A 24,616-nucleotide genomic window follows, 5' to 3' on the forward strand; every position below is an offset into this window, starting at 1 on the left:
CGACAAGGCGAGGGGCGGGGATCTCCAAGTCCACGCCAGAGAGTAAGAATGTCAGTTGGCGCGAATGAGCAGTGAGTGTCGACACTGAGACTGAGGAGACTGAGACGGAGGAGAAAGAGAGAGCGAGAGGGACTTAGAGCGACTGTGAGCTGGGCGTGGATGAGTGCAGATGAGCGCTGTTTGCTGCTAGGTTTGGCTCGACACGATCCTTTACTCTTCCTTGCTACCACCAAGAATTCGTCAAGATGGTGAGTACGCCCATTACCGTTGATGCACCCTCGACCTCGTCAACCAGATCATACGACAACCGACGCTGCTCTAGCTGCTAGTAGTATTACGACAGACGCACCACACAGCGCATCACGATCCACAGCATGATGGAGAGACATCTCGCATTGCATACGACAGCATGAACCGAGCAGATCCAGATCCAGACGACGAGTTTATCACGACATCATCTCGACGATGCCGTCGACGCACAAAGAGTCTTTAGTCGGCATAAGGCATTCGATCTTGCTGCGAGCCTCAAGCTGGTTTCTCTAGATCGGCACACAAACCCAGCAGGCACTTGGACCCCTTGAAACAAAGCCAGTGGCATGGCGGTCATCAAAGCTCTCGCTCATGACACTGAGGAGGAAATAGGAGGCGAGAAAAATGGACACGCTTCACGTCTTAGGGTGTTAGACGTTCCACCGATCTGCACAAAAGCAGTGCTGGTCTACGACGACTATCGCCTGAAAGGTTGTCGAAGCATACGAAGTGGTTCAAGTGGGTGTTCTATGGGCCTCAGGCTAGGAGCGGAGTCTCGGCGCCGATCTACTTCCAACCAATTCGACCTTTGTTGAAAGCATGAGAAAGCCGGTTTGTAACGCCTGCCGGAATCTGCCAATCGTTTGGGAATGGCATTCGAATCATTCAGTTCAGTATGGCCTGGTTCGACCTTGCAGCCTACTGCACATTATCTCCTCGCCGATTGTCAACCCGCTTTCGATCACACACCACAGTTTTCCAACGGCAGAACAGCAGCAGCAGCGTCAGACTCTCCCTCATGATCTGGTTCAAGGGCTTTGGGCCGCGACGTCACTCATCATGCATGGCATCCAATTACTAACCACACTTATGGCACCTTGCGGGACATGCTGTTACACTCGACAGGACTCCACTTCTCCCGTCACCCTCCGAACTCGCAAGTTCATCACCAACCGTCTGCTCCAGAGGAAGCAGATGGTTCTGGATGTCATCCACCCTGCCCGCCCCAACGTCTCCAAGGCTGAGCTCTCGGAGAAGCTCTCGGAGATGTACAAGACCCCCAAGGAGCAGTGCGTCGTTTTCGGCATGCGCACCGCTTTCGGTGGTGGACGCTCCACTGGTTTCGCCCTCATCTACGACTCGCGCGACTCGATGAAGTTCGAGCCCAAGCACCGCCTTGTCCGAGTGAGTATTTCCTTCACGAGAGATCGACAATTGGTAGTGTTGCTGGAGTATGCGCAACATAGATATGGAGCATTAATCAGCAAGCTACCAAGGATCGCCATCGCACCAGTCGTCGCCCGCTCTTCCGACAGACATACTGACCATTCTCACCCTTACTCCGATTCACCCAACAGATTGGGCTCGCCGAGAAGACCGAGAAGGCCTCGCGAAAGCTCCGCAAGGAGCGCAAGAACCGTGCCAAGAAGGTCCGAGGTACCAAGAAGACCAAGGCCAGCGAGGCTGCCAAGAAGAAGTAAACGTTCCAATACCATTACTTGCTTCTTCCTATCGCCCAGCCAGCAGTCTCTTCCGCCCCTCTCTTTTTCTATGGACTTGCATCCGTGGGTCGCACCCTGCATTTGGTCAACGTCATTGCCGACGAGCTTTCGCCCCTTCTTTCGAAGTCGGCAATCCTGCACACCGGCTCAAATGCGGATGCGATCGAGTGCTTTCCAGCCAAAAAATCCCCCCACGCACTGCATCGGCATTCCTTTTTCTTCATACACACGACTGCAATTGTATCATCAACCACGTTTCTTCTCCATGCACTACTCGCGCAGAGCTTCCTGCTAGGTCCTGCGACGAGGCTCCTCCCCCCAAAACACACACCCCGAAATATCGAAAGAAGGCGGTGTCATTCATCCAACGACATGTTGCTGTTCCCAAATCTGCGTTCGTTTCGGTAGCGGTTGTGCATGAGGTTGGCAATGTGAGATCAAGCAAGGTTCAAGCGTCTAGCCGCTTTTGGCTGACTGATGGACACGATGTTCACTGACCGCATGAGTTTTGATTAATCCAACGCTATACAGACCATGCATCAAGCCATGGAGTTATGAAGCGGCTCCTCACACTGTATGCAAGCCTGACCATGATGCCGTAAGAGATTGATTGGTCGGAGATACTGTTACATGTGTATGGGATTGAATAGCAATCAAGAAAGAGAACGAGAGGACAAGCACGAGTGTTATGCCGATGTAGTGGTAGATGGCTGAGCGATATCCTCGGGGGCACCCTCCTCGAAGAGGCTGCCACCTTGACCGGGCTCGGGAGCGGCGACAGCTTCGCGCACTTGCTTCTGTGCCTCGATGAGCGCCAGACGACGTTCGTTGAGAACGAATTTAATGCGAGCCATGGATTTGCGAACCTGTTGAAGCGGGACAAATAGAAGAGCAGAGGCATCTCGTCAGCATCTTCTCCGCGAGAGCCGGTGCAGTCAGTTTTTGGAAAGGGGACGTCTACTTACTCTGTGGTTCTTTCGACCAAGGTTTTCAGACCACATCCTAGCGGCCTGTCTAGCCCCCACACGGTTGAGCTCCTCCCACGCCGTTGCCAATCTGTTCCTCTCCATGAGCAGCACGTACCACAACGTGTGCAGGTCCTTGGAGCTCTTCAGGCGCAGTTCGCTCGCCAGCCACGACCTGCTATTGGCATCGCGTCCCAGATCCGTCTGGTCGACAGCGTGTGGCAGGTTAACGAAGTACTTTGGTGCCGAGACCGCATCGCCACTGGCTTCTTCGTACGCGGCCGTACCCCCCAGCGCTTTGTCGCTGATCTCGTGTGGACGTGTGCGGAAGAACTGGAGCAAGGGGTGTGCTGGGTACTGCTTGATCTGCTCGATTTGGGACTTCGGTGCTGGCGGCAGCGATGGCTGCGATTGAGATGCAGGTTTGGTGGGTGGAAGAATGGGTGCTTGTGATGCACGAGACGATGAAGAGAAGTAGCGTGCCGCGCCGGCTGCTGCGGGAGAAGGAGATGCTCGCAATGACTGCGAGAAGCGGGCCAGCATGGTTCTTGATGACGACATTGTGGCGTTCGTCGATGTGTATGTGGAACAGACAGAGTTTTGATGGCGGTGATCAGACGAGGTGATGATGATGAACAAGTAAGCAAAAGCTCAAAACCTCCAAATTGGCCTTCCAAATTTTCCTTCGAAGTCGGCACCGAGCGGCGTTGAATTTTTTTGCGTCTACATATGTGAGATTGAAGCAAGTCTCGTTCAAAAACAGAGAAAAATCCTCATCGTTTCTTCCTATGACGGAGCAGAAGGTGACTGCATAGGAACGCTTTGTGCGTTGTGGCGTATAGCGGTCGCGGACCTGACCGCGTTACCAGAGCGCCCCTGCTCATGTGTCTGGACAACCGAAAGTAAAACATGGACCGAGGTTTGGGAGGCAAGCGTGTGGTCAGCGCCTTCGAAGTCCAATATGACCCTTGCATAACGTTCGGCCTCGCATTGCCTCCTTTACCTAGCCAGGGTAGGCTAAAGTTATCGCACTACATCAAGGCCACGCGAAACCATCCTGCAAAGGACGTCGAGAAGAAGGCGTCGCAGGGTTGATACTGCGAGTGAAGCGACTTGGTCGCTGCATGGAAGCGTGGCTGAATGGGGGGCTTGGTTCTGTAACAACCGCACATCAAGCATGGGAAAGGTGGCTGTTCTTGAGCGCTCAACTTATCGCCGTCCGTGGAACCGGTGAATTAGAAGATGCGGGTTTGTTGTTGCACACATGGCAACCAAGGACGCCGCAACGTAAGTGACTCTAGATTGCGACAACAGCTCATGTAGCACCCACGGATGCATGGCGTCAGACAACTGTTCCCGGCGCAATGTATCTCAGCACGACCAAACAATGCGCCGACATTCGACACGCTTCACGAGGCGTTGCTTGCGCGACTCGAGCTCAGAACGAAGTTATCCCGCATCGCCGCGGAGGAGAGCATGGTCAAGACGACCCATTGTTCTGCTTCGCTGATGCAAGCAAGTAGGGGCGTGTGAAGGTGTGGTAACGGTCGTTTTGCTCCCTGGAAACGGGACGCCGGTGCGCTTGTGTGCAGCCGAGCCGAGCCGAAAGAACCTGCCGAGCTGCGCGATACGCCTTAGGGACAGCCTGGATCTGCCGAAGAGCCGGACTCGAAGAACACAAGCAAGATCTCTTTCGAGACGAGACGGGAGCTTGCACGATGTACCTTCGCACGCTACCATCTCACGTCAAAGGGAGGCTATGGCGTTGAACAGCGGTGGCCGCTCCCGACAATTTCAAACTTCCTCTTTTGAGTGGTCGAGGATCTGCTTTCAGTGTCGAGAATCTGCTTCTCTTAGGATCTCGTTCTGCACGGTTGAAGACGACGATTGCGAAAGAGGCATCCGCGCTCGGATGAGATCCACCATTTGCTTCGCTCTGCCCTGCCCGGCCCACTTGTGCTTCCCGAATGAACAATGCTAGCCTTGAATCGTCGTCCTTGTCTCAGTTGTTTGCCTGGCTCCATGGCCAGGATCCGTGTCAATGCTTACTGACCCTTTGGGATGCGGCCAGATGCTGAGGTTGAATGTTGGAAGAAAGAGCCAAACGCTACTAGCCACTAGCGAAGCCAAGGTGGGAAGGCGTTGGTTGCTTGCCATATCCGGATCGCACACCTTGAAAGCGGTTAACAATAATATAAAGTCAGCTGCTTGCTTCCCGACTCAAAGACTTGCAGCACCGTTCTGCCTCTCATCTTTGCGGCAAATTTCAAAATCGCCACGAAGAAATGAACAGCGGACGGCGGACGGCGCTAAGAGCGCACAGTGTGAGGCAGAAGTTTCCGACGAAGAAAAAATAAATCGAAAGAAGAACAAAAACGTCGTTTACGGCACAGTCATGCACGCTGTAGCAAGCCACCACCGCTGCCGCTAGCCATCCGACACCATTCCACCACACGCATGCACTTGCAAAGACTAGCCACGGACGGTGGACAGCACAATTCGGCCCACCTCAGCAGGCATCCCAGCCCACGCCTGTTGGCTGCCTTTTGCTCTCCCACACTAACATCAGAGACAAAGGGTCACAATGCCTTATCCAATCTCTCTCTGCTCAGCGATGGTGTATGCAGGGAGTACCATACCAAGCCACCATCCCGACCTCTCGACTCTAAAATAAATAAACAAATAAATAAGAATAATATCTCAGACCTGCAAAGCCCGTTTGTGCTTTATGCACAGAGTGTTACTCTGGGGTGTCGACTCCGAAAGACAGACTCTTGGTCTCTGCAAGTTTTCGGGTCTCAAGCGGTTCGTCTAGCTGTCAAATCTGTTGCAACCTCGAAACTTGGCCCATCTCGAATTCGCACGCACACGACCACACCACCAAGAAGCAGTGCACTGTGGTCTGTTCCGCTCGTGCGCTCGTTCGATTGGGTCTCAAAGGCGCCCGCTTCGCAGCCCACCCTACCCGGCCTTCATCTCAGCGGGCCCTGCCGTCGAAAGAAAAGAGGAGAGAAAGAGCATTTCGGCCGTTCGCATCCAAGGTGGGTTCGTCTGTCTGTGCGCTGAGGCTGCGCTCGGATTCCCCGCATGGAGATTCGACAGGAAAGCACCAAGAAGCCTTCTGTGCAGTAAGAGATAAAAATAAAAATCACGGGTCCAACATCGTGGCATCTGCGCACACGCTTCCTCGTCCTTTTCATTGCCTCAACTGGCTCACGCTGCTCCTGCTCGCCTCGTCCGCCTCCTCTTCCTCATCGTCGTCTCGGCTTGCCACGACTCTGCTTGCACCTCTAAAATCACCACCACGTACGTCTGCATCGGCATTGGTCCCTATACCCATCGGTCCCTATACCCATCGTTCTGTCTGTCCCATCGACCCACTCAAGCTCGTTTGCGAACCCATCGTCGGCACGCTTCCGACCAACTTGCTTACTCATCTTCTCACGGTCTCGAAAGTCTTACACGACAAGCATCTCTTCCCTTCCGAGCGCGAGCGAGGCAGGACACACTCCAGTCTCACGGCCGCGGTGCCTGCTACATGCGATCGTCCTGCGTTTTGGCCTGCCATACCATAACAAGTTTCGAACCGCTCACGGCTTGCATAGCCATACATAGACTCGACCAGCATGGGCGCTTGCTTGTCTGCCGAGCAGGCAACAGACACGCCCGAGTACAAGAAGAGCAGAGTACTCGATCGACAAATCAAAGAGGATGAAAAGAATATTTCGAGAGAAGTCAAGCTGCTCCTCTTGGGTGCAGGAGAGAGTGGCAAATCCACCATCCTCAAATCCATGCGCATCATCCACCACATTCCCTTCACCGACGAGGAACGCGAGAATTTCAGGAGACTCGTCTTCCTCAACCTTGTTCAAGGGATGAAGACCATCCTCGACGTCATGGAGGAGTGGGCCGTCGATTTCCAAGATGCCAACAACGTCGAGCATCTCGCGCTCTTCATCACCTACCCGGATATCTCGGAAGACGAGCCCTTTCCCAGCAACTACCTCTTCGCCCTCAAGGATCTCTGGCTCGACGCAGGCGTCCAGTCGGTCTACCGAAGGGGTAACGAAGCTGCTGTACCGGACAACATGTCGTACTACTATTCCGACATCGATCGCCTGTTCAGCCCCTCCTACACTCCCACCGAGTCCGACATCTTGCGGTGTCGCAACAAGACCACAGGCATCATCGAAACCACCTTCCCACTGCGTGACCGCGTCTACCGCATCTTTGACGTCGGCGGCCAGAGATCCGAGCGGAAAAAGTGGATTCACTGCTTTGAAAACGTCACCGCCGTCCTCTTTTGTGTGGCGCTTTCAGGCTACGACTCGTGCTTGGTCGAAGACAAGGACTCAAACCAGATGCAGGAAGCCTTGATGCTGTTTGACTCGATCTGCAACTCCAAGTGGTTTACGCGCACCTCGATGATCCTCTTCCTCAACAAGGTCGATGTGTTTAGGCAGAAAATTGCATACTCGAGCATCAAGCACTACTTTCCGGATTACGATGGCCACGACCAGGACTTCAATGCGGCGAGGAGTTACTTTAAGGCGAGGTTCTGCAGGTTGAACAAGAGCCCGACCAAGGAAATTTATCCGAGCTTTACCAATGCTACCGATGTCTCGCTCTTGAAGATCGTCATGGCCAGTGTAACGGACATCATTTTGACCAACAACTTGAGGGATATTGTGCTGTGATGGCGCACACTCGCTCGCGCCGCACTTGCTCGACCTGCTCGACTTGCTCGTTCTGCAAAAAAAGCAATCTAGTAGACGAACGAGACTCTCTCTCTCTCTCATTTGCGCTTCAATGCGCGCAAGCTCTTTCTCAGAGTGTATTTTTAATCTATTCATCGCAACCATGTGCATTGCAACAATCTTTTCAAGTCTTCGACACTCAATGGTTGAAGCTGAGGTGCGAGCTGTCCTCCCCGCCGCCGCCTGGTGGGACAAGCTGCTTGATCTGGCTCTTGGCACGAGCAGCAGCGTAGGGCTGCCTCTGTTGTCGAACGAGGGTCGCCTGTTCGTAGGCATGTGCGATGCGCAGAAGCAGCGGCTCGGACCACTTGGTGCTTGTGAAGCTGATCCCCGTTGGGGCACGCGGGAAAGGGTAATAGGGGAACTCGTCTCCAACGCGGGTGTCGTTGGCGTAGAAGCCCATGGGCACACCGATCACGGGATACTGCGCGCGGTCGGCGATCGGGTACAGCGGTGCGTTGCCACCACTCGGCGAGACGAGCGCGTGCACGTTGTAGCGCTGCATGGCGCCTTTGATCCCGCCTGCACGCGAGAGATTGAAACCGCGCTCTCGGTACGCGTTGACGGTGGCATTTGGTCTCGTTTGCAGCGCTTGGATGAGGTAGCCTTGGTCGGTCTGGTTCCCGGCTAGCTCGAGCGACGGGTTGGCGATGCCAAAGTAGACGATCCCGCCAAGATCGTATACTGCCGAAGGGACGTGTTGGAGTTGTGCGATGTATGCCTCCAGACCGTAGCGCATTTCTGTCTGGAACAGCACGTCCTGCAGTGGGTCGCTTGCATTGTAGAACGCCGTCTGCGCCGGATCCGTCTGGTTCGCGCCGATGCAGTCCAGCGTGACTTCGACCATCTCTGCTCCCAAATCACGCAGCACTCGGATCGAGTTCCTGTACGCACTCGACACCGATTCGTCGAACCCTTGCGTGGTAGCGTTAGCAAAGAACGTCTCGCCCGAATAGCCCAGTCGGAGGCCCTGCAGCGGGTGGTCGAGCTTTGTATGGAAATGGTCGGCTGCTGCATAGTCGATTCCCCTCTGTACATGTTCGGGCTGCGTCCAGGTGGCGTTATCCGCCTCGTCGCGACCGTGGTGCGCCATGGCGGTGAGCAGCAGTGCGACGTCCCTGACGGTCTTGGCGAACGGGCCCGCTGAATCCTGGGTCGCGCTGATCGGAATGATACCGCTTCTGCTGATGAGGCCTACGGTGGGCTTGAAGCCGACGATGTTGTTGTAGTTCGCGGGGCAGATGATGGACCCGGACGTCTGGGAGCCTACGGAAGCGGCTGCGAGACCCGCGGCAACTGCTACTGCTGAGCCAGACGATGAGGAGCACGGGTTGCCAGCGGGCCAGTACGCCGAGGTGCTGAACCCGCCCCGGGGGCTATAACCCTGCGTTTGGTTCTGTAGCCCCCTCGCCTGCGCCCACACGGACATGTTCGCTTTCCCCAGGATCACCGCCCCTGCCTTCCACAGCGTCGCGATCGACGGCGAATTCCCGGGCACGATCGAGTTCAACAAGGTATAACTACCCGCCGTCGTGTTCATCCCCAACCGGGAATCCGTCGCTACATTGTCCTTCACCACAATCGGTATCCCATGCAGCGGGCTGCGTGTCTTCCCCTGCGCCCTCTCATCATCCAGGCGCCGAGCCTCGTCGATCGCTACTGGACTTGTCTCGATGATTGCGCGCAACCCGGGCCCGTGAACGTTGACCTCTTCGATGCGCGCTAGGTACGCTGCAACCAGGTCAGCACTGGTGTAGTCGCCGCGCTCGAGGCCGGCTGCCAGCTGCGTGATGCCGGCATCCAGCAGATCTGGGTACGCAGCACCGGCGCCGGTAGCGCCAGCTACGCTGACCGTGGCTCGCAAGCATGAGACCGCAAGGGCCAGCAGCAGCACAAGCACGCTGCAAAATGCGGCCAAGATTCGCGCCATGTTGTTCGGATAGGCGTTGACGTTCGCCTTGTCGCCGTTGTTGCTGTTCTTGTGTGTTGGGATGAGGTTCTTCTTTGATGCTACTCCTCGTTATCCGACCCTTTATACATTTGCATCGATGGAAGTATTGAAGGTTGCAATGATAAGAACCCCCCTCGCGCTCATGCGGCAATGCAAACACTCCCAGAGTCCCTCCGTTTCGTAGCGATCATTTGCCAACGTACGTAACTCGGCCCGACATCGACGGCGTTCCCAAGTGCATGGTCCGTGTAAGTAGAGACTCTCTTTGCGGAGCTCGTTGTTCCGACACAAGTTTTCTCTCCTCGCTCTTCACCTTTGCCGAACTGGACGGATACTTGGCGAATCGAAATATATTGCCGGTCAGTTGAGCACATCTCAGATAAGGAAATCGAAGCCAATATTGAGGTCACAAAAACACATCAATATACTGCAGAAGGTGCGACGATAATCGGATCAGATCGAGAGCACACCCGATCCGTCAATTTGGCTTCGACGGCTCTCCCCTCGCCAGACGACTCTCAAGCGGTTCCCTGTACATTGAACCATCGAAAAGCTTGAGCGCGGTTCACAGATGCAAAGCAACAGTACTCAACCGACATACAGCGAAAGCAAGAACAATAGAACGTGAGAAGAACCGCGCACCGTGGGTGGGATGCGCTGGCTTAGTATTTTGGAGCGTAGATGCCGTATCTACGCAGAATGCGATGTAGTGTGTGAGGTGATAACTTGTGTACAAAGCGACATGAATGGGTAGATGTCACGAAGCAAAAGAGGGAAACCGAGAAAACGAGAGCGAAACACTGCAGATGAGGGGGACTAGGCGAAGAAAGATGCAAATCGCTTAGGCCTCAGTGAGCTCACGGAGACGTCGGATGGTGCTGTTGGGAGGTGAGAGAGGGAGGAGAACGATAGTGTCAGTGAATGCTGTTCGTGTCGATCGAGATTACGAATGGCGCACACCGAGCGAGGAGAGCACATGTACCAGCTCCACCATTCTTTCTGCCAGCTTCCTGTCCTCCTCCGTATGATACCGTGATCCAGAGGAACGAACGATTCGAAATGCATTGTCGAAGCAGATTGACAGAGGTTCTGCTGCGCAACAAGTCTTCAGGGAGTCTCGGCATGTCTGCAACCTCCTAGCAGTGACACGCCGCGCCAGTGTCCAACTTCACTCCAACCCTTCGCCCTGTTTTCCTTGCCTACTCCTCTGCGGCCATGTCATTCCGCCGAGCGCTTCCATCTGATACACTGCTGCTCTGTTTCCCAATCACTTCGATGGATAGCGCCGGTAATGCTGGATGTAGAAAACACTTACGATCGGACAGTGGCAGCAGCCGAGGTGCTGAGGGTCCAAGCACCGCCGGCCATGACCTTCTTGCAGGCGCGGCACTCCCAGATGCCGACAGCCTTGCGCTTGACCGAGTCCTTGCCGCAGAAAGTGCAGGTGTACTTGGAGTGCTGCGAGATCTCGATCTTCTTGATCTGACGACGGAGCGAGGCACCGTAACGGGTACCGTACTTTCCGGTGATTCCAACCTTGACAGTGCGCTTCGACTGTTGGCAAGATGCGAAGGAGGCGCTATGTTAGTCGATCTGGTTCTGGTGGGATGATTGGTGGACAATGCAAACGATGTGACGGCAACGGCTTCGATGCGACAACAATGGCGCACGAGTTGGCGGGAGTGGTGTGGGTGGCTGTTGTTGGAATCTCTCGTGTGCAAGCACTTGTGTCGGCAGCGAAGAGTATGGTCGCTAGGTGTCGATCTTCCATTCATTGAGCAAATCGAGTTGCACGCTTGCAAGGTAACGATACTCTGTAGACCGTGCTGTTGCGAGACTGTTTCCAACATGAACGAATTCTATCGTTGACAGTCGCAATCAACAGAAGCATTCGCCACATAATGCCGTTATGTCAACGAGGACGGCGTATAGATGGTCGACACTCGTCGCATGGACAGCTCCTGCTACATATTTATCATTCCTGCTGCTGTGCCTTTGCTGTCGGAACGTGCGAGTCATGAGACCAAGCTTGAATCATGTCGCGTCGGTATCGCTTCGTGTGCCGATCATGCTGTGGCATCGCCTTTGTCGAGTGTATAGATGATTCAATTGTCGACGTCTGTTGTTCGTGCTGATGCTGTGCCAGGATGTTGCGTGCTGATGGCGCTTCGTTGCGCGGTATGAGCGATAGTCGCAGTTGCATCGTTGTCGATCTTAGCCGTTGCCATCGCTGCTGGCAACACTTACCATCTTGACTATGTATGTATGTGAGGTTGGTATGGAGGGAAAGCTGGACGATGGCGAGGAGCGTCAACTAGCCTCTGTCCAAGGCTCGACACTCTGCCACTCTCTCACGCACGCAGAAGGGATTGGCGCACGCTGCTGCTCTGCTTGCGTTGGACTCGGACACTGCGAAATTCCTGACGCTGGCTGCTACCACCGCTTCAGAAGATGCTCCGTCGAGCGCATCGAGTGACATACTTGCGCCGCAACCGCTTCTTGGGAGGGATCCCAAGATAGTGGTTCTGCAACCACAAAACTTCGCAACCCTGCCGTCGACTAGAAATTGTTCAAATTCGAATACAGGCCCTGTATTCGAGCAGGCCTCTGATTTCACTTTAATCAAACGATCCTGGAGGATTTTCAAGAAATTGTACCAGGCAGCAGGACGCGATAATCTACTTCAACAATGGTCGGATCGTGGGAACTTTTGGGTTTTCTTGACTCCGGACGACGGATCCGAGTCAATCACCGCTTTGCTTCTTGTTCTGGGCGAGTAGACAAAGATCGCAAATCGGGACTGCATCGCCCTGATCCTCGCTCAAAGCATTCCAACAAGCACCGTGTTCGAGCGACACGCACGCTGTTCACCTTCTGGAACTGGGATGCATCGCCGGTTGACCTCAGTACGAACACTCCTTCTGCTGCTCAGTCACAACATCGGCTTGCTCACGTCAGTACCAGGTGGCATGCATGCGACCATATGACCTGGATCATGCTGGACCGCCTGCGTCACAGCCAAGTTGGTCTCTACGTTGCTGGCTACCTTGAGCATAAGCTACCTTGCTGGCTACTTTAACAGTCAACGAAAATTGCCCCCGTGCGACGTCTGGCTCACGGCTATGATTTTGAGCCGGTTAGCTCGAAGCTGCGACACGGTTCCCCACACTCTGTCACGGCTGAAAATGAACAACAGAGAGGAACAGAAAGAAAATACGCGTCAAGGAGTGCAGCTCCCTGTGCTGTGCTGCGATGCACTCGATGCTTTGAAACGCTGCCGAATTGCACCGACGAGTGTCGATCCTGTGAAATTAGCCTTTCGGCCTGCGCTTGAGCCAACTCAGACCAACACTCTGACAGTCGTCGTCGTCGTCCTCCTCCTCCTCCTTCTCGTCCGGCCCACCCCCTCTCGCTAGCATCACCTCGCAGAGCCGCTCATCATTGATGGTACCATCGCATGCTGCAACAGAGCACCGCTAGCGCTCATCAACATTCCAGAATCGCCGCACCGGCACACATGCGCGTGTCTTTTGGCCTCCCCTGAACGCGCCTCGAAGCTAAAGGGTAGACACACCTGGGAACAACCACGGTGAGAGACCGCCACACGCTCTAGGCACTGCTGCTTGGCGCTATGTCGAACGCCTTCACCTCTTGGCAAGAGAGGCCAGAAAAGCTCTTCTCTTCTCGCAACAGGAATGGCAGCCGAGACGAGATCACCGACGACGCTTCTGCTGCCCATCCTACCGCAAAGTGGATCCAGGAACAGAGCCACTTCAACAGCAGCTCTGCTCGCACCGATGAGCTCGACCAGTTCGGCATTCCTATCCATCCGTCTCAGTACAGCTCGTTGCGCTCCACTTCCAAACGCGATGCAACTCTCCCACGCTCTCCCACCTTGAGATCATCTGCAGCGCTCAAGTCTTCAGCTTCTTCGCGACATCACCTCGGCCCCGCAAGCACACAGTCGCCAGATGCTCATGCTTCACCCTCGACATCGTCGCACATACCAGATCCCTCTCCCTCCGCTTCGCGTATCGTAGCACAGACCGACGACGTTGACGAGGACGAATCCATCGGCCTGTTGCTGGGCCAGTCCAAACGCAGAAGAGGCCGCACGGATTCATATTCTTCCTTCGGCAGCAGTGTTCTTCCCGCTCCGCTATTTGCCTCCAACGCACGCTACAATGCACACGCCGGCAGCAACAGTGGGCTCACTCAGTCTAGGCTCACATTACCTGCTAAGCAGGGCAGATCTACCTATCCACCTAGCAACCACTCTAGCGCCGCTCCTCGATCCCGACACCTTGCCCCTGCCGTCGACACGTTTGCTCAACAACAACATTCACAGATTCCACAGCCAGATGTACACTATTCACGTCAACGGCAACCGTCTAACAACCTTGCTTCTCGACCGTCGGGTTTTGATCTAGACGACTGGCTCCGCGCTTCTCAAGCTCCCGCCGCTCTCAAATCTTCTCCCAGTCTCGGCGCTCTCGCCACTTTCGACCGCGTGGATCGACCCAATCGAGCAGCAGCTCTCAGCGAGGCTGGCACGCGGCGCCGTCGACACAAAGCAGGCTCTGCTTCCGGGCTCAGCGCAGGAGTGTTGAGTGCCGGTCCAGAGTCGCCCCGCAGTCGAAGGAAGGTAAGCGCGAACTCGAATCGCCGTGATCCAAGCGGCTACTCTTCCCTTTCTTCCGACCATCCAGCTCTGATGGCGTCTCTCGAACTCAGCAGAGAGGCAGAATCGCGTACCATCGACACCATAGAAGAATGGCGCGCCAAGTCGGGGGACACCCCGATTTCAAATGCTTCGGCAGCTCCATCCACCGCAATAGCAGATCCCGGCAACGGCGCGGCAGAACAACCCGATCTGGTTCCACGACGTCGACGCAAGAGCTCCGTCAAGAGCGCTTCACGCCCTGTCTCGATGGATGGGCCTCGACCTCCGCTCCCTTCGATCCCTCCTACTTTCGGTACAGAATCTGTCACATCCAAGAGTGGACGGCGTAGAAGGAAGGAGATTGACACCTCCCTCGTCGGCCTCCTCTCGCCTGACAAGGCATTAGATCCGCGCAGAAAACCATTAGCGACATCAACGGCAGTGCAGAAGCCCCCGCATGCACTGCGCGACCTGTACGCACTGTCTGGCCTCGGCTCGCAAGCAGAGACGCCCATACGTCGCTTGATCCGCTGGCTGGCTAAAGAACAACTCAAGGCGACCATCGTGCCGGTTGTGCTGCTCGTCTCATTTTTGGTTCGCTGGATCGTGGGCAGAGGCGATTGGAGCGGTCGAGGCGTCGAACCCTTGCACGGCGACTTTGAGGCGCAACGCCACTGGATCGAACTCACTCTGCATCTTCCTACATCCAAGTGGTACTTTTACGACTTGCAGTATTGGGGACTCGACTATCCTCCGCTCACGGCATGGGTCAGCTTGGCTTGCGGCTATGCAGCGCGTCTGTTTCCCTCTACCGCCGCTGGGTTTGCTTTCGAGACGTCGCGCGGGAACGAAGATGCGGCGACGGCTATCTTCATGCGCGCCACCGTCGTCGTTGGCGATTTGCTTTTCTACTTGCCCGCTATCACGCTGTTCGTCACGCACAAGCTCGAAGGACGCGGTCGACGCACACAAGCCATCGCGCTGATGTCCATCCTCCTCCAGCCGGCACTCATCCTGGTCGACCACGGCCATTTCCAGTACAACAGCATCATGCTCGGTTTCAGCGCCGCCTGCTTCGCGCTCCTACACACAACGCTGCCCAACCCGGACGCCGCTGCTTCGTCTTCCACTGCTGCTGCAAGAGGACGTGCTCGCAGCCAAGCGGTCGCCGACCTCTCGCGCCGTCTCAGCTACGAATACGTCGCCGCCGCGATATTCTTTTGCTTGAGTTTGTCGTTCAAGCAGATGGCGCTGTACTATGCGCCCGCGGTCTTCGCTGTCATGCTGGGGCGGTGTGTTGGTCTAGCGCGCATTGATCCGGAGCGCGGTCTGACGCTGTTCATCGGCCTTGGGCTCGCGGTGGTCGGCACGTTCGGCGTGGTGTTTGCGCCGTGGCTGACGAGCTTGCAGCAGGCGGCGCAGGTGGTGCACCGCATCTTCCCGCTGGCGAGGGGGCTGTTCGAGGATAAGGTAGCCAATGTGTGGTGTTTTCTGTCGGTGCTGCCGCTGCCGGCGCGCTTCAAGCTGAAGAATGTCATGGAGGCGACAGCGTTGGCGAGGTTGAGCCTGGCGGTAACGTTGGTGGCCATCTTGCCGGGGTGCGTGTTGTTGTTTTGGGCCGCAAGTCAGACCGCGAGGATGGAGATGATGGTGGCGCACGAGACGGTGGCGGTCGGAAAGAGTGCTGCGGGCAGCAGCAGCGTTGCGGGGAGTGTCAAGGCAGGCACAGTGGCGGCGGCATCGAATAAGTCTCGTAGTCGACGGCCGCCGTCAGTGATCGGGTCAGCTGCTGGTGCACCGGCGCGCTCTGAGATCGAATCGCTGCTGGCTGGGTCGGTCTCGAAATCCATCAGCGGTCGCATCAGCCACGTCGGACCACCGCAGGACGCTCTCGCCACGCTCTCGCACGATTCTGACTACCCGCAGCATCACGCTGGAACTGCAGGCGCCGCACGGGCCGTAGCATCGACCCTGCCGTCGCCTGCAGCGCAAATGCTGCCGTACGGCCTGCTGAGCGTCTCGAGTGCGTTCTTCCTGTTCGGGTTTCAGACACACGAGAAGTCGATCCTGCTGCCGCTGCTGCCCATGACGCTCCTCCTCGGCGCTAAGGGTGACACGTGGGGCGGCAATATCACCTCCGCGCGCGACTGGGAGTGGAGCGTATGGTTCAACAACATGGCCACATTCTCCTTGTATCCGCTGTTGAAAAAGGACGGACAGAGCCTGCAGTACGTCACACTCATACTCGCATGGAATTGGATCATCGGCAACCTCTCGATCCCCTTCCACCCGCTCGCTAGCATCCGGGCAGCAGCCAGCGCGAACGCCTCCTTCTTCCGCAGACTCAGCACTCTCACCTACCTCGCAGCTGTCGGGCTTCACCTCGTGGAAGTGCTGGCGCCGCGTTTGGCCCCCGGGCTGCAGGCGGCGGTGTGGACCCGATATCCGGACATCTATCCCGTGCTGAATGTCTTGCTGACGACGCCGTGCTTTGCCGTCGTGTGGGTGTGGGCCATGGTGAGGCAGGTGCAGGTGGCCTTTGCCAACGGCTGGACCGTGTCGATCGGTTCTAGCAAGAAGAAGCGTGCGAAGTCGTAATCCTCAGCTGTCGTGGACGAGAAGCAACACGCCTTCATTCAACTCAAACGCATCCCGTGTACTGCTCGTGTGTGATCTTCAATTGCTGAGACGTGTGACCCCCCGAAAAGGGAGCGCCAATCATTGGCGAAGGGCGCTATCCAACCTCGCCTCCAACCCAACCCTCTGCCGCTGCGCTTGCTCCGCAAAGTATCCGCTGTAATCCAATCTCAACAGCAGCTGTTCCAAGTGCTTGCGTGCCGAAGTAGCGCCTGTCAATAGCTCCCCCTTGCCCTCGCCCCTCGACATGTGGAGCTGCACAACCGACATCGAGAGTGATCCGAGCCCGCTCTCGTCCGCTGCTGCCCCTCCGCCGCCCGTCGCAGACGCATTCGCCTGGTACGATCCCGTGCTCGACGTGGACGTCGAGAGGAGCTTGAAAAAGCTTGATAGCTCTCGCTCGATCTCGGCTGCAGTACTGTCCACTAGAGTCTGACGCTCGTCGATCGCCGAACTGTGGTCCGCGTTCACCGAGGAGGTGGTCAGCAGCGGCGGCAGCACATCGCCTCCCCACCGCTCCACCGTACCGGCAAAGCGATCGCATATGTCCAGCACGGATCTCACCATACTCGACGCAAGCGGGGAAGAGAGCAGCAGGCCATCTTGCACAAACGCGAGAAACGCCGAGTGCGATGCCCGCAACGATGCGAAATCCAACACTGCATCCGTTTCCACGTCTTCAGCGGCCAGAGCTTCAGTACCGTCGTTGCGGATCGTGTCTGCGCCATCGAGGACAGAGTCGGGCCGGGTCGACGTCGAGACAAACCTGCGCCCCGCTCGTACCCCGGCTGCCGGAGCAAAAGTCGACGAAGCGGGACCGGAGACCGGGAATGCCAGTCTTCGATTCGTTCGACCACTGCCTGCCCCTCCGACTACGGTCGTAGCGCGCGACAAAGAGCCGCTGATGACTCTTGGTCTTCCTTCGTCTCCGTAAGCCTCGCTGTGCGCGACGACGGATCCGACTGGCGAACTTGCTCTGTGCTGCGACTGCTGCTGCGGCTGATGCTCCGAATCCTTCCGCGTCCTCCCTCCTGCTCCTCCCCCTCTTAGCGGTTCATGCACGCCCGCACTCGCCCCTCCAAGCCTTTCTGTCAAAGCGCCAAACTGCGCATCAATGATATCCGTCTGGAAATGGCCCAGGAGCGTGTCCAAAAACCACTTCATCTTCCTCACAAGTCCCCAGCTGCATCGCAGCAGCCGCGCACGTTGCTTCTCCTCTCTGGCGTCGACGCCTCCTTCGCCGGTGCCCGTAAACTTGCGGCGACCCCGCTGGTTCTTGCTGAGGGCGATCCAACAGTCCAGCACCCTCGCGTGGACCTTCTTGATGGCGATGAGGTACGAAAAGATGCGCGAGTAGGCGGCGAGGTCCGACGCAGAGAGGAAGAGGTCAAGCGGGAAGACGGCCGTATAGTGCAGCTGTGCAGGGACGCCGATCAAGAAGTCGTCGAAGCGAGTGGTTTGCAGACTGGTTATAGCCGCACCGCTCCCCGCCGTATCCGCATTCGTGTTGATAGCCGCCGTCCCTCTAACTTTGGCTGTACGTGCACCGGCAAGGCTCGGCCGATACCCACCTTTCGGCAAAACAAAGCGCAACCTCTGCAACGACGGATCGTCCTCCGCCCACGTCCCCACCGTCGCCCTTCGCAGAGACAGCTCCAGATCGCTCGACCGAATCACGCTAGCAGCAGCCGACCTCGCACGGTACAGCTTGTTCTTCCTCATAGTCTCCACCTCGTCGAGCAGCGAAAGCATGTATGGCCCGTTGCGGTGCAAAAAGTAGTCGCCCAAGCACTGCAGAGAAGAATGCACAACCGAAGTCGTAAGAATATGGCGAAAGATCCACTCTGAGACGTCATTTCTGAGCGAATGGATGGCACGATCCAGGTCCGAGGGCCGACTAGGGCGTACGCCTGGCTGAGCGAGCGCCGATTCGTGCAGCTGAATGACGGTGTCCGGAGGGCCGGAGAGTCGCGTGTGGCGGCTTGGCGTGTGCTCGAGCTGCGCAGAGGAGGCGCTGGCATAGCGGATGGTGTAAAGCGCTCGGCCAACGTACAGGATCGAGTCGGCGGTGGTGTCGGAGATGGAGGCAGGAAGCGCATCTGGTCGGAAAGCCCAGGTGTTACCAGAGGAGGCAGCCCAGTCTGCGAGACCGTCTCCGCTTGCAGCGACGGCGGCAAGGTGGTCGTTGTGGGCATCTGCATCGGTTGCGTCGATCCAGTGGACGAGCTGGTCCCGTGAAACTAAACTGCGTTTAGAAGCATGGGGATCGGCAATGCCACCAGGGCGGTGGATCTCGCCTCGACAGACCCAGGCTGCGAGGTGCTGCATCCAGCTGTCCTCGACGGCGCTGCGCAGACGAGTCATGTGCGCAGCGACGCGTTCGACGCCAGTGGATGCCTTTAAGCTGAGCAGGTCGATGAGCAATCCTCCGGTCCACGCTGCGGGAAACGTTGCAGCAACCCCGTCCCGTTGGCCCTCCTGTCGAGCGCCTGCGGATTCTGGCTCAGTTGCAAATGCGACATCTCTTCCCGTACTGGGCCCTCGCAGCAACAGTGTCACTAGATCGTCGAGGGCCGTCAGTGGCGCATCCCATGGCTCGAAGCGCGCCCTCAGGTTGGCTAAACTGACAAACCCTGTCCTCGCGACAAGCTCCACATCATTGTCGAGCACCAGCCTCTCGGTGTGCAGAACCAAAGCATGGTAGTCGGCCAGAATCAAGAGCAGAGTCGAGCAAAGAGGTACAAGGTGAAGCGTCGGCTGTTGTTCGAGCTCGGCCTGTGCATCCTTGGCACTAGTAGAGCTGTGGCTAGCAAGGGAGTTGGCACGAAGCGCTGCACGGACTGCACGTTGACGAGCAGCTTCGATCTGCACCTCAGCGAACGACTTGATGCGGTTGTAGCGGGTATAGTATGTGGCGAGGTGATTGAGAATCTCGATCTCGGATGGATGCAGGAAGTTGAGGTCATCTCTGATCTTGAATGTCGGAGAAGGCGTAGATGAAGAAGCGAATAGGCTGGAGGGGTGACCTGCTAGCATGGCCAGCAGCTCAGCAATCATCTTGAAGCAAGTACAATGATCACCAGCATCGATTCCTGCAGCAGTGGCGAGAGTGAGGATGCGGTGGAGATAGTGATGGTGACAGTCACGATTCTGATGCTGAGCAAACGTCGGAAAGTGTTGGTCTCTCCGCCAAGAGAGTCACCGCGACGCGTCCGAAAACGTCGAACCCTGCAATTTGTTAGGCCGAAGGAAAACACATTCTCACCCTCGCAATGCATGCGTCATGCACGCAAAAAAACTGGAAAGGATCATCATCGTGCATCGGCAGTTGAGTCAGTGCGGGGGAGAGTCAGCCACACAAGGGTCTCTGTCAGCATCCACTCTACCTGTTACCATCACCACCACCTAGCTCACATGGTCCAAAGAGAGAGAGCTTTATCAACCATGTCCTCACTATACCGAAAGATCCGCTCGGTCCCTTTCGACGTATTATGGCGAACCGCGCTCGTCCGCCTTCCACGCGCTGTGCCGCTCTCAACACTCAAATGGACATCGCCAGAGGGTCCACATCCGTTCGTCTTCCACATGCCCTCTAGATCCAAAGAGTACTCCATTCCGCTTCACATCTTTGTCCCGCAAAGCCTGTACGACAGTGCACCAGCCGAAGGGGCGCCTGTCCTCGTCGACTTCCACGGAGGCGGATTCTACCTCGGATCATGCTTGGAGCAAGCGCCTTTCTGCGCGTACATGGCGAGGCAGCTGGACAGCATTGTGATCAGCGTCGATTATCGAATGGGTCCCTTCCATCGTTTCCCCGCTGCCATTGAGGACGGTGAGGACGTGCTCAGCGCTATCCTCGATGACGACTTTCCGGGCTACAAACCTCTCCGCCAAGCCATCTCTGCGAGGATAGCATCCGAGAAGGCAAAGATCGCAAAGAGCGGAGCCGCAGCGATCAACGAGCAACATAGACGAGAGCTGCAAGACGGTACAATAGAACAGATCCAAGTGCCTTCAACGAATACTTCGACGGGCTCCGAAACGACTCTCTTTGGCTTTGACGCAGCCAAAGTGGCCGTGTCAGGCTTCAGCTCCGGCGGCAACCTAGCACTCAACCTCGCGCTCCACATCAAGCCTCCTGAACTCGACGTCGAGTGGCCGAGCAAGTTCGCACGCGACCATCCAGCCCCTATCCCACTCCTTCTCTTCTACCCATCCTTCGACCTTCGCCAGCTCCCCTCTCAGCGGTCTCGCCCAGAACACATGGCGCTGCCCTCAGCATTCTGGACACAAGTCGCCGACTCGCTCGCACCCACCTACGCCGACCGCGACCAGACGGATCACCCGCGCGTATCGCCCGGCTTGGCGTCGCTCGACTCACTCCATCCGGCTGCACGTGTGTTTCTGGTGCTGTGCGAAATGGACACACTGGCAGAACAGTCCAAGGAGTGGGTGGACAAGGTGCAGGCACACGACAGGACCGAGCACCTGGTCGTTGAAGACGTGGCGAACATGAAGCACGGCTGGACACAGATGCCCGACGGTTGGCTGTCCGAGGAGGAGAAGCAGGCCAAGGAGGCCGTGTTCACGAAAGCCACGGCCTTTGTCGAATGGGCTTGGAATGGGTCTCTGAAGGAGGACAAGCCGGAGTCGGAGGTGGTTGTGCCACAGAAGGATACGGGCGAAGCCCAGACTGCCGAATTGTCGCGGTGAAAAGCGATACGTTGCTCAATGTAAGCGATTGACATTGCTGAAACAGTATTCGGTACGAGTGGTTGTGTGGGTATACAGTGTATGCGAAGATAGGACCATCGCGCATCAAGCAGCTTTAGCGTCAGTGCGAGCGCCAAACAGCCCATCCATAGCACTCAGCAGCTCGTCAGGCGTGCACTGAGGACAAGGCCCATGCTTGCGGTCGTTGACATCAATGCCGACTTTAGCCCAGGCTTCCATCAGCTCGGCCTCGCGGTAGCTCGGCAGCCCCTGTACAGTTCGAGCAGCAGCGGACTTCTTGGAGCTGCGGCCGAAGATGCGGCTGAGAATGCTGCCGTTAGGACGGGGCGCGCTAACGGTCACAATCGAACGTGGCTTGGCTTCGTATGCGGGGGGACTGCAGTGCTTCTCGCTCGACGACTGCCAGAGATTGGATACAGGATGGTCAGTCGCTGTCTGGATACGTCTGTGAACATGGCTGGGGTGAGACTTACTTGGGCGATGTACTCCTCTTGCTTGCACACGCGCACCTCGTACTCGATCACCACCGGCTTGATAGCAGGCTGCGAGGCGGAAAGGTCTTCGAAGATGCACATTGTTTGCGATGAATGGTCAGAAGTGGATCTGCAAGGGTTGACAGCGAGTTGATTGGAAGGGTTCAGTGATCAGAAGAAGATTGGCGAATGTAGCATGCTTTATTCAAGAAGAGCAAAGCACATCTGCAGAAGAGTCTGTATTTATGCATTTCTGCCCCTTCACACCCCGATACAACGCCATGAACTAGCAGCACCGAGGGCGGCACTACCAGTATGAGGGTGAGGCATACAGTATCATGAGCAGCTAAGTGACAGATGAGCAAATTGACAGCTGTCGAAAGTCCAATCACCTACCAGAGCCGATCAGCCAACCGACGCACTGCCCCACCGCCCTAATTTCGCGCCTTCGAACTTCGAAACCAAAAAGAGGTTTATGCACGCCACTGCCGAAAATGTGTGCCAGAGACCTGATCAGCTCTTGAGTGGGGATCAAAGCGACCCACCGTCAACAGAGCACTGCGAGATCAGCTTTCATCTGACGTGTGGAGCTTGAAAGCTGATTGCTGTCTTGGCACGTCTGTTTGCGCGTGTGCTATGTTGTGCAGGTCGAAGGGGCTCGAGCACCCTGCCTTTCGTTTCTGCGAGAAGGTCGATATCGCCCGAAGAAGTTCACGATAGGCTTGTCAAGCCGTATCAAAACGGATATCTACGCGAGAACACACGATAATACAGCAAAATAAAGCAAAGTTGAGAATGATGTTGAGATTGTTGTCGGTATTGATGTCGATTGCTATGCACAATCATCAGCACGAGCATGAGTGGTTTTAAACGGGACCGTCTCTGATTCAGGCTTTGCAAACACTGACATCTGAAGCATCCTTGTGGACCGCCGAATTGCTCAAATGGTGACGCCTGGCGACAAAGGGCTGATCAGCCGAACGCTGCGAGCTACCACTGCCTCCTATACCGCAGACAGCTGAGTTGGGAGTGTAACCATCGGGGGCAGGACCATTGTGCGAGGCGTCGTAGTGACCCTGGAAGGTAGCAGCCGGCTCATCTTTCCTCTGGCAACCAGTGCGGTCGATGTGAGCCTTGGAGCATCTCACACGCTTAGGCTTGGCCTTCATAGTAACCGAGTCACCCCAGTCGGTCATCCGCCACATGCAACCATGCTGGAGGTCCTTGGGCAGGTTGGCGCATCCAGCAGCGTCATGGTCGAGACCGCCGTACTGCTTGCCCCACCTGGAGATGTCGCTGTTGGGCCACTGGTTCTTGCAGCCTTCGTTCATAGCGCCGATGCCCATACCAGGAACAAGGATGTCGAGACCATCGCTGGTGACGTCAACACCATCGTTGATGACTTGGTAGAAGAGCGTATTGACTTTGCCCGCTTTGGATCCGGAGAACTCGGCGACGAAGCAGGCGCACTCGTTCTCAGACTCGGTGGCGCTTGTCATGGCAGCAAACCCGTAGCCCACTTCAGGGTTGACCGCGTCCGTCCAGGGTTGCTGGCAGCTACACTGAAATTCATAGCCGCCACCGCATCCGGAGGAGTTGGGTTGGTCTCGCTTGGGTCCGGTTACGATGGTCTTGCCGTCGGCGAGACACGTAATAACGGGGTTGTATACAGGGGCCTTGCTGCGAAAGGACACGAAAATGGAGAGAAAAGGGACGGGTCAACACGGAGCACCTTCCAACGTCCCGCAATCACTATCTGGGCTCGCTGCAGAGCGACTGGAAGCTGAAAACTACTCACCGTGGCCAACTGCCACTCGGCTTGCAGCAATCAAAGTACATCGTCGCGTCCGTAGCGACGACGGAGGTGGGTGCAAAGAAGCCGGCGCTTGCTGCGAACAAGGCGACGACGAGGGTCGATTTGTGGAAAACAAATGCCATCTTGAAAAGGAGTGGGTGGTGCAGGCTCGATTTTGGAAGAAACGCAAGCGAGGCGAAAGAGAAAAAGAGGGTAGAAGAGGAAGGTGGAAAGGAGAAGACCGTTGCCTATCAAAGGATCTTGGGAAATGCGTGAATCTGATCAGGGAAGCAGGAGATGAGTCGTGTCAAACGAACTCGATGGCAACTTGCACAGCAAGTCGAAGGAGTGGAAAGAAAGTGAGTGGATCTGTGAAGAGATGGAGGAACAAAGTCAGGGGAAAGATGCATCGTTGCGGGATGATGGTGGCCTATATACCTTTTGCTTGAGGTCACTACCCAGATGGGCTAGGTACAAAAGGTGGCAACGAGTGGGGCAAAAACGTGCGACTTCATCAGAGTATACTACTGCACAGCATGAGCATTACAGTGCTTTAAAGACAGTTCATACACAGCACCAGATTCATCGGCGTGTTCCACATATAGGGCTTGGCCAGTACGCTCGACGCCCGTTGTTTCACTGCCAAAAGTCAGGCCGTACTCAAATGCTCTTCGTCTGAGCTTCTCCAAGCGCTTGCAGAGGGAAAAAGCAAGTAGCAGTTCGAAAGAGTTTTTCTAGCTTGATGACTTGCAGTCGACGCCGGTGAAACATTGCCGGTGGGATTGAGCGGCAAAGGGGAACAGGTTGCCTTGAAATGGCAAGAGAGAAAGTCAACGCCGGATGCAGTCAGCTGTAGCGTATCCTGATATTGCGGTCTCCTGCAGAAAAGC

General features: G+C 56.2%; 10 protein-coding genes across 10 annotated transcripts; 4 read left to right on the forward strand and 6 right to left on the reverse strand.

Annotated features, from left to right (window-relative positions):
• Window positions 1–245: 245 nt before the first annotated feature.
• EX895_005168 (uncharacterized protein) lies at window positions 246–1,730 on the forward strand (the record flags this gene model as incomplete). The annotated part of the gene is made up of 3 exons (XM_029885762.1): window positions 246–248; window positions 1,156–1,434; window positions 1,608–1,730. 3 exons carry the CDS (start codon window positions 246–248, stop codon window positions 1,728–1,730), a joined length of 405 nt encoding a protein of 134 aa, XP_029737614.1.
• Window positions 1,731–2,437: 707 nt separating this feature from the next.
• EX895_005169 (uncharacterized protein) lies at window positions 2,438–3,277 on the reverse strand (the record flags this gene model as incomplete). The annotated part of the gene is made up of 2 exons (XM_029885763.1): window positions 2,438–2,617; window positions 2,717–3,277. The coding sequence occupies 2 exons, from the start codon at window positions 3,275–3,277 to the stop codon at window positions 2,438–2,440; spliced, it is 741 nt and encodes a 246-aa protein (XP_029737615.1).
• Window positions 3,278–6,342: 3,065 nt separating this feature from the next.
• Window positions 6,343–7,413, forward strand: EX895_005170 (uncharacterized protein; the record flags this gene model as incomplete). The annotated part of the gene is made up of 1 exon (XM_029885764.1): window positions 6,343–7,413. The coding sequence occupies one exon, from the start codon at window positions 6,343–6,345 to the stop codon at window positions 7,411–7,413; it is 1,071 nt and encodes a 356-aa protein (XP_029737616.1).
• A 199-nt stretch (window positions 7,414–7,612) lies between these two features.
• Window positions 7,613–9,403, reverse strand: EX895_005171 (uncharacterized protein; the record flags this gene model as incomplete). Its single annotated transcript, XM_029885765.1, has 1 exon — window positions 7,613–9,403. One exon carries the CDS (start codon window positions 9,401–9,403, stop codon window positions 7,613–7,615), a length of 1,791 nt encoding a protein of 596 aa, XP_029737617.1.
• Window positions 9,404–10,265: 862 nt separating this feature from the next.
• EX895_005172 (uncharacterized protein) lies at window positions 10,266–11,674 on the reverse strand (the record flags this gene model as incomplete). Its single annotated transcript, XM_029885766.1, has 3 exons — window positions 10,266–10,302; window positions 10,740–10,978; window positions 11,672–11,674. 3 exons carry the CDS (start codon window positions 11,672–11,674, stop codon window positions 10,266–10,268), a joined length of 279 nt encoding a protein of 92 aa, XP_029737618.1.
• A 1,381-nt stretch (window positions 11,675–13,055) lies between these two features.
• EX895_005173 (uncharacterized protein) lies at window positions 13,056–16,685 on the forward strand (the record flags this gene model as incomplete). The annotated part of the gene is made up of 1 exon (XM_029885767.1): window positions 13,056–16,685. One exon carries the CDS (start codon window positions 13,056–13,058, stop codon window positions 16,683–16,685), a length of 3,630 nt encoding a protein of 1,209 aa, XP_029737619.1.
• Window positions 16,686–16,805: 120 nt separating this feature from the next.
• Window positions 16,806–19,781, reverse strand: EX895_005174 (uncharacterized protein; the record flags this gene model as incomplete). Its single annotated transcript, XM_029885768.1, has 1 exon — window positions 16,806–19,781. One exon carries the CDS (start codon window positions 19,779–19,781, stop codon window positions 16,806–16,808), a length of 2,976 nt encoding a protein of 991 aa, XP_029737620.1.
• Window positions 19,782–20,309: 528 nt separating this feature from the next.
• Window positions 20,310–21,437, forward strand: EX895_005175 (uncharacterized protein; the record flags this gene model as incomplete). Its single annotated transcript, XM_029885769.1, has 1 exon — window positions 20,310–21,437. One exon carries the CDS (start codon window positions 20,310–20,312, stop codon window positions 21,435–21,437), a length of 1,128 nt encoding a protein of 375 aa, XP_029737621.1.
• A 105-nt stretch (window positions 21,438–21,542) lies between these two features.
• EX895_005176 (uncharacterized protein) lies at window positions 21,543–22,033 on the reverse strand (the record flags this gene model as incomplete). Its single annotated transcript, XM_029885770.1, has 2 exons — window positions 21,543–21,857; window positions 21,932–22,033. The coding sequence occupies 2 exons, from the start codon at window positions 22,031–22,033 to the stop codon at window positions 21,543–21,545; spliced, it is 417 nt and encodes a 138-aa protein (XP_029737622.1).
• A 785-nt stretch (window positions 22,034–22,818) lies between these two features.
• Window positions 22,819–23,869, reverse strand: EX895_005177 (uncharacterized protein; the record flags this gene model as incomplete). Its single annotated transcript, XM_029885771.1, has 2 exons — window positions 22,819–23,611; window positions 23,730–23,869. The coding sequence occupies 2 exons, from the start codon at window positions 23,867–23,869 to the stop codon at window positions 22,819–22,821; spliced, it is 933 nt and encodes a 310-aa protein (XP_029737623.1).
• Window positions 23,870–24,616: the final 747 nt, after the last annotated feature.

The sequence above is a fragment of the Sporisorium graminicola genome, chromosome SGRAM_6 (genome assembly GCF_005498985.1).
Source record: "Sporisorium graminicola strain CBS 10092 chromosome SGRAM_6, whole genome shotgun sequence".
NCBI lineage: Eukaryota > Fungi > Basidiomycota > Ustilaginomycetes > Ustilaginales > Ustilaginaceae > Sporisorium > Sporisorium graminicola.